Consider the following 13,760-nt stretch of genomic DNA (forward strand, 5'->3'; position numbering starts at 1 on the left):
GCTCAATTGTTAAATGAGGAGGGAAATAAATTGAAAATAACCCCAAAAGGAGATATTTTGGGTGGCATAAGCTGAGAAACATCAGGAGAATTGAAGAATTAAGGGTAAAATTGGAATATTGCAAAATTTGCTTTAAAAGTTAGGACTAAAGTGAAATTATCTAGATTTCTCTTGATTTTTCTGCACTCTCATCAGCCAAAAACATCCTAAGGGTTTCTTCAATCTGGTTTTTCATAATTTTTGCACCAAGTGAGTTAATCCTTGCCTTTTTCTTATAATTTTTGTGTTTCTAAGACTTTTACAACTAGGTCCTATTACTAAATTCATTAGTTTTTGATTTTATGAATGAATTTGAAAGTTTCTATGAATATGTGCTGGAAGTTATGATGAAATAGGATGAAATTGAAGCTTTAATCTATTTATGAGATGATTTTATTAGGTAATTTCAATAGAAATTGATTTGTAGGACCTAATTGTGAAAAAGTTTGGAATTAAAGTCTAGTACTAAAATTATGCTTTCCAAAGCTTATAAAGTAGTTTAAAGTGATGGGATAAAGAGTTAATTGAGAAAAATCAGCTCAACTGAGAGGTTAATTGAGCAGGGATGAAATTATCATTCATTGAAAGTTTAGGGAAAAATGGTAATTAACATCATACACTAAAACAATTTTGGACAGCAGCAATAGTCTAACTTTGAAAAATCACAAAAAAATTTTAGAGATCGAATTAGAGGATGAATAAAATATGAAATTAAAGCTTATTGAGTCTAGTTTCTCATAGAATAAACAGTTTAATCACTGGAATTGTAAATCATGAGATATAATAGATTTTACAAGACAATGTCAGAATGAATTCGGGTTCCCCTGTTCTGACTTTGGAAAATCATTAAAATTGTACAAAAATTATTATGAGTTATAATTTATATGGTTAGAATCCTTAATTAGTCTATTTTCATAAGAAACAAACAGAAACATCATTCGAATTCTGTACAATGAGATAATTAATTTTGAGTGAAGAGGGGCCGGAACTATCAAACAATGAAACAAGGGAAACTTTAAAGAATAAAATGTACTTGTTGGCTAAACAAAAAATTCTAAAAATTTTTATGGTAAGAAGATACGTGAGTCTAGTTTTAGGAAAAATTAACGGATCTTAATTTGGAGTTTCTTAGCTCAAGATATAAATAATTTAGTGACTGTGACTCAGTAAGACAACTTTGAATGCACTATAAATAATAATGGAATTATAGAGAATGTTACATATGAACATGAAATGTATTAGATTAATGATTAAATTTATTTATTTAGATCCAGAAAATTCAAATACGAAGCTAGATCGAGGAAAAGAAAAAGTTCGGGATTAGTAGATTTTTGTTTACGAACAAGTGTCGAGGTAAGTTCGTGTAACTTGAATTATATTCTTAAATGCCTGAAATGTTTGTTATTGATGTGAATATGATTTGAATGTTCATTATATGAAAATTGATGAAACATTGATATATTTGATAAAAAGGGGAAGAAATCCCGGTTGAATGGAAGGAAAATTCGATGGATCTCTAAAAAGGAATTGACGGTAAAAAGGATCTAAAGATCCCCAGACGGGTGATTCTATCCTGATATAGCCCTCCCGAAGAATATGTAGAAAATGGATTTAGCCTGGACGGGTAATCCGAATTAGGGTCTGAATTTAGCCTGGACTGGTAATTCAGATCCAAGCTCATTAGAGTAATTGTCGTTGCAGGGGATTTAACCTGGACTGGTAATCCTGACAATACTCTATAAGTTTATATTACAGGGGATTTAGCCTGGATTGGTAATCCTGCTGTAAGGATAAGGTTCGCGGGAGTGTGCTATTTGAAATGGAAATGTGCGCACATGAATATGAATTGACGGACCCGGATTTGTACACTAAAGTGTACCTTTGAAAATCCATCGAAATTCCGAGAAATTCAACGGATAAATATGGAAAAATAACAAGGAAATGGAAATCATGGAATTGATGAGCTCATCAATCATGATATATATTATTGATACATGGAAATTATTGGGCTAATTTGAATGTTGAGTTTGTGCATGATAGGGGAATAGTGTATTGAATGGATGTATGAATGTTTATTGCATTGTATTGAAAATATTAGGTAAGTATAATTCTTGTTACATGAGCTTACTAAGCACAAAGTGCTTACCCTATTTCCTTTTCCCCTGTTTTGTAGTGTTAAGAGCTCAGAGGTCAGATTTGGTCGGAGACGCATCACACTATCAACCTTAAGATCTCGGTATATAAAGAAACTTTATTTTGGAAATAAATGGCATGTATAAGCTAGTAAAGTAGATGTTAATGTGAAATGAATGTATAGTTAGCCATTGGTATGGCTAATAAATTTTGGTTTTGGTATGTGATGAGATTATCTTATGAATACGATAAATCTATCTTGAAAATATATTGAAATGGATTGGTTGTGTCGGATTGGTCTCAGTTTAAAATTTGCAGGGAGGATTAGATATTTATAAAGGGGTTATATTAAATTTTAAAAAAAATATTTATTCAGTAAAATCTGGTAATGCCTCATACTCTATTTCGACGACGAATACGGGTAGGGGGTATTACACAAATGGTAGTGGCTTGAGCATGAAGAATGACAATTACTTTATCTCATAGACATACTCCACACAAACTGAAGACTTTGGATAACTATTATCCACACAACATCTTTCATCCATTACAAAGGAGGATTACTTACCTTATATGAATTATAAAATAAAGAAAGTTACAATACATGGAAGTAAAAAGGAACTCGTCAAAAACTCTAGCACAATCTACAAAGCAGGTCACTTGCCTTTACCGCTTGGACTTTCGTTAGCTTCTTGAGCTAAAATGAAGATAATTAAACATATCAGATTATCAATCTATCAAATCTAATCATGCATGCAATAACCAAAAACACTCAGTCCAGAATCAGGAAGTTTCCTTCCTCCCACATTATACTAATATCTATGCACATTAAGGATGTGGAATGGAGAGGTGGAGGAGGAAAATTGGAAGAAAATATGAATGATTTGTGTATAATTGGCCATATGCTCGATTATAATCGATAAACGATTGAAAAGAAATGATGTTTATAATTGTGCATTATTAGTTATGGTTAAAGTTCATGTGAGAAAATAAAGTTTCATAGTATGTGTATGTGGTATACTTGGTATATGATTTGGTATGTAGTAATGTCAGAAATGGTTTATGAATTAACTCATGTTGATAAGTTTGATGCATAAATAAATGTGGTGCTTATCCATGCTTAGAATGCTTATACTATATGTTTATTTGGCTAGCATGTTTGGTGTGTATGCTTAGGCTTTGGCCAAGTTATGGCTGGATTACGCCACATTAAATTTATAAAATTATGCATTGAGATAGTAAATGCCTAGATGGAAATATTCTTGCAATCATAAAAGGGTGGTAAGGTTTAAAGTTTGTAATCTTTATTAAAATGGTTTATCATGTGGTTAGTCTTCAAAAAAGAACTAGCTTGCGACTACGGTTGAGTGTAATGTTTATATCTTGTGTGATATGTATAGGAAACAAGAGTGGAAAGGAAATGAAATACTAAGTTCATGCTTGAAGTGTAAAATGACTCAAAAAGGGGACGTTAAGTTAAACAATAAATATGTATTAGTATTAAACTTAATGAAATAGAACTGTATGTGAATTAAATGGAAATTGCAAATGATATGATTTGAATTAAATGAATTATTATGGTATTGAAATATATATTGGATTGAGAAATTGAATCGAATCGTGAACATGAGAATCGTGAATTAAATGAAATGGAAATGAAGTATTGAATTCCATGAGTATGTATTGGGTCTTAGAAGCCCTATTTGTTACAAATATAGTATTTTGAAGTTATAACGTGAAGATTTATAAAAGCCTGTTAAAAATTTGAAGAGTTTAAATTTGAATGAAATTTTATAACTCGGTTTAACATGTTTATAAGTGGATGTGTTCTGGTAATGCCTCGAACCCTATTCCGGTGTCGAATACGGGTAATGGGTGTTACAATCTATCTTTAAAGTCACTTGTTAAAAATAAAATAAGTTCAATATATAACTTATAATAAACTAAGGTCTATGATATTAGATCATCAAAAACAATATACTAGATGTAAAAATGCATACCTAATTCGATTGGTGTGTTGAAACATACAAGTCTTGTGGTTTTGACCTTTCAAATTAGCACACAAGTTTTTTCCAAAAATGAGTCTCTCATTTTTTTTAAAGATGAATCATAAGAGAAGTTACATTACATGTAATTTGGAAACCATAAATCTTATAGGTAACTACACATTTAGCTTTATTTATAATTATCTCATCATCGATTAGGAATTAGTTACTAGAGTATTTATAGATATTCAGCTCGTAATTTATTAAATAACTAAAGCCCAATTGATCTAAACTGTATTTGATCACTTTTAATTTTTTTAATTTTATGATAAAAAAATTAATAGCATACCATTATTCTTATTATAGGTGTATATATATATTTAAGTCCATAATCTAACATTTTCCATTTAAGTCCTTAGTCTAACATTTTTCTTGTTCTTAATTGAAGAAACTGAGAAGAATTTGAGAAATTAAATGAAAATCTTATGTTGAAAAATAACTTATAGCAATAAGTTAAAGCAAAAATTGAATTGCCCTAGTTGTGGTTTTATCAAATCTGAAAATAAAATAGGAACAAAAAAGAAACAATAAAGAAAAAAAACTTACAAATAAAATAAAAACAATAAGTGATATTAAAAAATCATCCTATTCAACTGAACTAAAACTTTTTTTACACATAATGACTGGGATTACAAGATGGCTAATATTTTAAATATACTAGATTAAGGTATATCCACAATGTAAGTGAAAAAATGTGAAAATATATGTTGAGTCCAAAAACGATATCTGCTAGTAGAAAATGAGCAATGTTAGAAGTAGTGCTTAAAGCAGTTCCAATTGCTTTAGGCACCAATAGTGGAAAATAAAGAAAATTGAACATACAATATATTTACGCATTTTGATTTTCCTACATCTGTAGGGCCTAACCCAAAGAAAATATCCACTATCCTAGCTCTTGTTTTTAAACTCTAACATTGTATAGTTTAGACTTCTCACCTTTGTACCTAATGTCTAGACACCTCTTTTCTAAGTTTCCCCCTAAAAATTTAGGACCTAAACCAAGTCACATACTTGATTATTTTACTCAATGAACTCAAAAAGACATCCATCAATGAACAAGAAATAAGTGTTCTCAATTCAGTACATAACCTATACAAGTCTCAACAATATAAAAGTAATTGAGACTTGCTAACATACTATATCATTTACAATTAATCTTCTCTCAAGATAAACAAGAAATAAGTGCTTCGAGATTCTTTAGGTCATTTAGAAGGGTAACAAACTCACTAATGTGAGCTCTAATGACTCACCTTCGAACATTCTGAACGTATAGAGACATTGTTTTAGGAACTAACCTATTTGCAAAGGATTTCGTCATATATAAGGCTTCTAGTTTCCTCCAAAACGCAAATGTTATTTTCTCCATCAGAACCTTTTGTAACACATTATTTGTGAGGCATAATTGAATAGCAAATAGAGCATTTTCAGCAAACTCTTGCCATTCTGACTGATCCATATTCGCGGGCTTCTTTTTTATAATGACCTTTTTCAGACCGTTTTGACCTAATATTGTTGTCATTCAAACTTGCTACAAATTGAAATTTGCAATTCCATCAAACTTTTCAATATCAAACCTTGTTGTTGTTGTCTCTAAACGAGTTAAATTTAGAAATCGAACCAAGATCTGATACCAGTTTGTTGGGAATAAACTCGTGTAAGCAACAAACAAGAATAATAAAGAAGAAATTGAAAAGATCGAACACACAAATTTACGTGGAAAAACTCCACAAAAGAGGATAAAAAACCACATGCAAATAGAGATTTCACTAATATAAAAGAAATACAAAGATTGAGAGGATCAAAATAAGGAAACCTCGAAAACTCGAAACCCTAAAAGAAAAATCTTTCAAACTCAAAAACACATAATTCTCTCAATCTATATGTTTTCTGTTGTTTTAAAGCTAGGGTAATTAAAGCCTATTTATAGGCTAAAATTCGTAGCATTTATGACTAGAATATCTCTAGTTAATCAGAGTTTAAGTGGGAAACTAAAATAGAGAAGAAAAATTGAAAAAATTTAAGAACACGTCGCAACGTGGTGTTTGTGTCATCAGGACGAATAGTGATCTCATTGTCGAGGCGAAGACATTTCTTCTAGTCGGGACAAAGAGTCTTCCCTCATCACGATGTCACTCATTGTTTTGGTCAAAATATGAGGCATACTTCCACATCAAGAAATCTCTGAATAAATTGAATAAATTTTGAAGAACATTGCATCAATTCTGAAGAAAATTGTTCTTCAATCCTATTCAACTAAAAAAAAAAAGAAAGAAAGATTAAACTTATTTTCAAGATCAAGTTTACAAAAGCCCTTGAAGTAGAATTATCCATCCAAGATAAAGTCTAAATGACCATTAGATCAAATCTCTTCTCAATCTGATTGCATCAACACAAAGGAGATAAAACTCACTCTTCAAAATCAAGTCTTAATGACTCTTGAAACAGATTCAACCATCCAAGATTAATTCTTGAAAACCATTGGATCCAAACTCTCTCCAGACCCATTTTCAAGATCAAGTATCTCTAGCCCTTAAAAAGAACTTCATTGGTTCAAGATCAAGCCTTGAAGACCTTTGAATCCAAATCAAATCAAATTCTCAAGCAATCAACTCTCCAAACCTGTTTTCAAGATCAAGTCTCAAAAATCCTTGAAGCAACCCACATCCCTTCCAAAATCAAATCTAGACAACCATTGAATCGAAGGTCCATTGAAAAAAGAATCAAAAGGTTGTAATTCATAATCTCGTAAACAAAATTTCATTAAATTGTTCCAAATTTTCAGGTTTTTTTTAAGTTCAAGCCTTACCATTGGCATTTATTGATTTTATATAAAAAGATAAAATTTCCCTCGTAGTAATATAGGTTACTTTGTAAAAAGAAAAAAAATTATTAATCATTTCTTAATTGAGTTAATACTTGATTGACTCATGATATCAGTTTAATCAAAAATTTTAAAAATGATATAGATACATTAATAAAAAAATCCATTAATAGTGTATGAAAGAGAAACTGAATCATGAGTGTAAATCCGAAGGTTGTGTAAATAAATATCTCCATTATTGCTTTTTAAACAAATTTAGCTTAATTAATGTTGTTTGTCTTAATGAGTCCAAACCCCGTATCATTGCTGTCACGACCAATGTTGGATCTAACTTTTTGTAAGAAGAAGGAAAGATTCCTTAAAAAATGAAATATAACGAGGACAAGAAAAAGCATATAATATAACTTCCATTTTTAAGTTGATTTAATTACATCAATCAATCTACATTATCATTGGCATTTTCAAACAAACAAACAAAAAAAACTGTCTGATCTCGTTAATTCATCCCCTTCTAAATTTATACAAAACGATTTAAAACTCTTAATTATTGAGCTTGAAAATAGAAATTCGAATTTCTTTTTTAGTAATTTTAGGAGATTACTGAAAAACAAATGAAGAAGAAAGGACCCATTTGATGAACAAAGATTAAATTAAGACATTAATAAATTTAGGGGAATACTCAAATCTCTGATTGAGTGATGTTCTAAAAACCACATGTTTGTGTTCTCAATAATTCATAGCCCTTTCAGATTGTTCTGTAGGAATTTTCATGTGCTCCACTTAAACCTTCTTCATCCCTCATCTACTAATTCACGTATGGTATCATATTCTGGGAACATTTTCTTATTATAATTGTATTCAAAGTAAAAATTTAATAAAATTAATAATTCGTATGGTAACACATTCACAGATTCAAAATATTCTTTTTTTTACCGATCGAGACAAATTATAAGAATTGAAATATCTTTTTAAATAAAGTTTTAATTTCGAAACTATTGAATACTAAAAATTTTAAATAAAATTATTTTTTATCATATTATTCTTTCATATTATATCTATATCACATATCATATTCAAATTTTTTTTAAAAATTCCAAACAATAAACCCTACTATCTCATATTGGAGTCAGAGACGGAAGGTATCAAGTATAAACAAATACAATGTATAGGGAAATATATAGGGGATGGGACCCCATGCCTTCCATTTCTCAAGGAGACATGACATCTGAAATCTTTGGCTTCAGCCAAATGGTTCAAACACTTGATGATCAGATTCAAAACATTTGCCCAAATGTAATAATTCCATCACTCATGACCCATTTTCATCATTTCTTGGTTTTGCTCATCTTGACAGGCGAAGCTAAAATAAATTTTTAGAAAGGCAAAATGAAATTTTAATTTTTTATAGTTTATATCTTTATTATTTTTAAAGGATTAAATCAAATTTTTATAATTTTAGGGGGTTAAAGTATAATTTTATCTTTATTAATTTAAAATTTTTAAAAAATTCAATGGTCTAAATAAAAAATTTTCATTTTAGGGGGGGCCAGGGCCCCTGCCAGCCCCCTGTATCTGCATCTGCTCATCTTTATTTAAGACCCCAAGGAACAGTAACTATTTAATTTAATTCCTTTTACAAAGAAATATTTATAAATTTGTTGGGGTAGGTTGGTTTGGACCTTCAATGGAAGGTATTATCTAATTCAGGGATTTTATTTTTTTGTATTTTAAGGGGATTTTAAAGGAGTTCACAGAATTTTGAGAGCACTTAATCTTAGGTATTGAAGTCTTGGTTGATTATTTAGTCCCCCACGGATGCAACATGTATCATTAATATTTCTGACACTTCTCCTGTGAGCTTGCAGATCGTATTTGCATCAACTGTGGTGCTCCTTAAACTTCGTAAATCCCTTTGAGTTCTCCTTAAAGTACAAGCGATGAAATCCCCAAGTAAGACAATAACTTTCGTTGAGGATCCGAGGCCAACCTCCTTTCAACAAAATTACTATTATTTTTCTTAGAAAAATCCAAACTTGAAAAAGTTCTTAAGCTTCTAGCAATATCCGCTCACTCAAGCTGTTAAAGGGTTTATTGTGAGAACCAAGTTGAATTTGGGTTGGACTCATGCATAATAACAATATTGTATGTAGTTGTATTTAAGCTTGATTAGAAATATGATTTTCAAATTGTCTAAATCCGACCATAGTGATAAATAGTTAACTCCAACCCATTTAGGTTTGCTCATTCTTTTTTATTTTTTTAAATATAGTTATTTTTTCCTCATCCCTAATTATAAAAAATCATAATTATTTTTATTTAATATTTACTAATTACATACATTTTACTATCATTAAAATTTTCTTTTATTAAATTTCTAAATATAAACAATATTTTTTTAATATTTACGATATACTATTCAAGGAGACTCCATAAATTTTTTTAAGAGGCCAGACTTGAATAATAAATTTTTGAAAGATTAAAATATAATTTTATAATGTATTAAGCTATAGTTTCATTAATTTTTAAGGGATTAAACATAATTTTCTTCATTTTAATAGGTCAAAGTATAATTTTATCATAAATTAATTTTAAATTTAATCATTTAATAAAAAGGAATTATATAACAAATTTTCCTTGATACTATATTATTATATTTAATTTTTATACGTAATATAAAGGGAAAAACTTATCTAGGCTTAATTAATTTTTTGCTCAAATCTATATTTCTTTCTCAACCTATCCAATTTTAAGAGGTTTGGAGTTTGGATGATTAGCTATAGGTATAGATATTAAGCAACTTTTTTTTCTCTCTTATTTGTTATTGATAACATTGAATATATATTTCACACACTTCATTTTCATAATTGACACATAAATTGATTATATTGAAAATGAAATCCCCCATTTGAAGTTCCTAAAAAATGTTGTCATCTTCATGTGGAATTTCTTTTCCTAACTGAAAGTATGAAAAAAAGAAAAAAGGATTTTGGTCATTGTCTGTAACATCTTCAAGCCCAAGAAGATCATTCAATGAAGAGAAAACCAAATTAACAAAAAAGAATGGTGTAATATATAAATAATGAAATCAAATGAACAAAATGAATGGTGTAATATATGGTAGTACTAATAACGACTTGACTTTGCTTTTGTGTTTGGGTTTTTTTTTTTTTAGCAAAAACTCCATAGACGAATATCGCCAGCTTCCTCATAAAGATCATCGATCGTTGTCATGGACGGTGGATCAAATGGGGTTACATTAAAAACCTGATCACCGAACTTGGGAGACTGCATTTGCAGGCTGTCAAAACAGTACCATGGTTCCATCATAGAAACAGGCTCGTCCACAAGAGCTTGTATAAAGAACACATCATCATCGACTTGATTAGATGGTGAGGAAGTGGTGGAGGGTGTGGAGGGCGCAAGTGGTGGAGATATTGGCGGGGTGGCAGCGGCGGCGGGATTGTCATCAACAAAGCTATTCGCAGCAGCTGCAGCTACTCTTTGGATTGACTTGGGAGACATGATGGTATCGGGAACGTAATGGGAGGATGTAAGTGGGAAGTTGAGATTTGCTGAGGAACCTTTGAGGCATAAAAGTGCAGCATCATAGGCTCTAGCAGCTGCTTCTGGTGTTGAATACGATCCTAACCAAATCCTTGTTTTCTGATTTGGAGCCCTAATCTCTGACACCCATGAACCCCAGCTCCTCATTCTTACACCCTTGTACTTCTTTTTGCATAATGATGATGGTGGTGGTGGTGATGATGATGATGATGATGATGATGCCATTTGCTTTGACTGATGTGGTTGGATCTTGTGCTCAGTCTTCACCATTGGCAAAGTTTGCAGATTGCAGATTGCAGAATACTGAAGCAATGCTTTAGTAGAAGGATGAAACGTGCTTTGTGTAGCTTTTGGGTTTGGGTTTGGCTTCTTTGTTCTGTTTTTTCTTTTCTAAAGTGATGAAAGCAATGAAATAATGATACAAGAACTGAATGTGGGGGAGAAAAGAAGGATGTTGCTTTACTATTTATAGATGGGGGGGGACTTGGGTTTTCACACTTGGAAAGATCCATTTGGTCAATAAGTATTGTTCCACATATGAATATATATGGTCATTGCTGACAGATATTAATTACGTTCCTGCTTCATGGTAAAACCCCACAGTTCTCCCCATTGTCTGCAGGTATAATTAATATATTCTACCAAACATGTGGAATTCAAATATGATTAATAAGAACTGTCAATTTGCAAACTTTTAATGGAAGAGGGAGTTGACATTAAATTTTAACTTTAATCTTTAACACCCTTAATCGTTCCCTTGTAGGAAATGATATCTTATGACAAAAAAAATAGATTGTATAAGGCAAAAATAGAAAACCCTTTTATTTAATTAATGTAATCATGTGAGTTAAAAAGAAAGAAAAAGAGGGAAACATAGGATTCTTCAGAGGCAACTTCCAGGATCTGCAGGCTTTATTTTTAATGAGCTTTCTGGGTGTGCTGTAATGCATATAAAATTGTAAGGTAATCTACCTTTTTAATTACTAAATTATAGGTAAGTTTTATTTTGGTCACTCAACTGCAAAAAGTTTTAAAATAGTCATTAAATTATTGAAAATTTTTAAAGTCACTAGGCTGCTAAAATCGTTGTTGTGTGGCCTTTTTTTGTTCGCATCACCTGCACCAATTGAAAGCTCTCATTTCACTTTTCTTCTACGGTTCAATTTTTTTCATGAAATAATTTTGAACATCACAAATCTGTAAACTAAAATTCAAAAGCTTTCTTTTTTTATCTTCAACATTGACCGTCAGATCAACTTAGATCTAATGTATGTTCTTCTATTTGTCAATAGGTACTGATCCATCGTATTGATCGTCGAATCGTCTCTTGAAGCTCGTTAGCTAGACTTTTTTTAAGAAAAAAATTAACAGCCCAGTGGCTTCGTGACTTAAATAAAAACTTTCAAATGATTCAGTAATTATTTTGTAACTTTTTGAAGTTGAATGACCAAAACGAAATCTTATCAATAATTTTGTGACTAATTGTGTAGTTTAACCAAGAAAAGAAATGGTGACAAAGTTAAATTAACACATCAGTCAAGATTAGAAACGTGCTGTCTAAATAGTAGAACTCTGTAGCATTGAGCAATCTAGAAAAAAAGCAAAAAAGAACAAAAAAAAAAAAAAGAGTGAAAAAAGAACAGCTGTTGCTGCTCTGTCACACTGCTCTAAAACCGCGTCTCTTTGCCTTCCATGCAATACTTCAAAATTCTCACTCTTTTCCGACAAAGTAAAAAAAATTAGGTTAAAAATTGGAGATAAAATTAATAAATATTAAAGAGTTATGTTAAAATTTTTTAATAAATTCATTAAATGACTTCAATTAAATTATTAATTTTTTAAGAGAAATTAAAAGTAAATTTTATTAAATTATTTATAAATATAAAGAATATATTTTTATTTAATAAATTCATTAAATGACTTCAATTAAATTATTAATTTTTAAAGAGAAATTAAAAGTAAATTTTATTCACCTCATCGAGAGTAGGCAAAATATGTTATAGAAAAAAAGAGTAGACAAAATAGTGTCTTTTAACTTGATAATTCTAACAACTTTTTTTTATTTGTTAGGGACAAAGTAATATTTAACCTTTGAATTTAATATTTTTTCCATTTTAGTATTAATTTTTTTTCATGTTAATCTCGAAATTTGGCAGTTTTTTTTTCTAATCTAGCCCCTGAATTAGAATTTTAAGGTATGATGATATAGTACTTTGAGACTACAATGGGGTCATCACCTGAAAATTTTAATTTTTCTTTTAAAAATTTCTTTATAATTTTTCAACAACTCTTTTGTATCTTTTAGATTTTATATAAAAAAAATTAATTTTTCAAATGATGACGTTGTATAATCTTATAGTATCACATCATCATACTTTAATGGAATTTAAGTTTAGAGACCAAATTAGGAAAAATTGTCAAGCTAAGAACCAAAATAGACATCTTTAATGGGCACAATTACTATAGAGTTCAATGGTAAGACTTGAATTTAATTTTTATGATTCGTTAAAACATTCTAGTGAAGTGTCTAAGGTATGCAGTGAGGATACAATTAACTTTGTGACACAGGATTCTTTAAACTTGCACGATGAAATTGAATCAATTCTATTGCGTTGCAGGAACGCCAATGAAGAAAAATCGAGTCAACTTGGAGAAATTCTTGTGGTTGAAGAAAAATTGTGGGATCCAATGTACAAAATGGATGTACTAAAGCTTCTAGAGGATGACACCGATAGCACAAAATTGTCACCCGCTTATGTTGAGCTTTGGTCACCTATTTTGCAAGCACTAACATGAGAATCAACAGCACTATTTGATCGCTTTGGTCTCCTTAACTTCTTATCAGAAGACCATCGAAAGCTTCGACTTTAAGATGTGGAAGAAATTCAGATTACATATCCGACTTGAGCTAAACAATGAAAAATGTTGAGCTAACAATATTAAATAAAGGACTTTTTAGGAGGCAACCCAATTTTATTTTATTTTCTTATTTATTTTAATAATTTTATTTATCTTTATTTTTTTTGTTCTAGTTATTTCTAGTTTATTTTATTTTTTAATAGGATTGGACTCTCTTGTGGCCCCTTGCATCATCGCCCCATTGTCTTGCACATTTAGGGAAGTTCTCTCACCACTTATTTCATTCATTGGGATTTATT

At 30.2% G+C, this 13,760-nt stretch overlaps 1 protein-coding gene across 1 annotated transcript; it reads right to left on the minus strand.

Annotated features, from left to right (window-relative positions):
- Positions 1-10,085: 10,085 nt before the first annotated feature.
- Positions 10,086-11,047, minus strand: LOC107900317 (ethylene-responsive transcription factor ERF014). Its single transcript, XM_016825964.2, has one exon. It carries the CDS (start codon positions 10,870-10,872, stop codon positions 10,207-10,209), a length of 666 nt encoding a protein of 221 aa, XP_016681453.2. The 5' UTR covers positions 10,873-11,047; the 3' UTR covers positions 10,086-10,206.
- Positions 11,048-13,760: the final 2,713 nt, after the last annotated feature.

The sequence above is a fragment of the Gossypium hirsutum genome, chromosome D06 (genome assembly GCF_007990345.1).
Source record: "Gossypium hirsutum isolate 1008001.06 chromosome D06, Gossypium_hirsutum_v2.1, whole genome shotgun sequence".
Taxonomy (NCBI): Eukaryota; Viridiplantae; Streptophyta; class Magnoliopsida; order Malvales; family Malvaceae; genus Gossypium; species Gossypium hirsutum.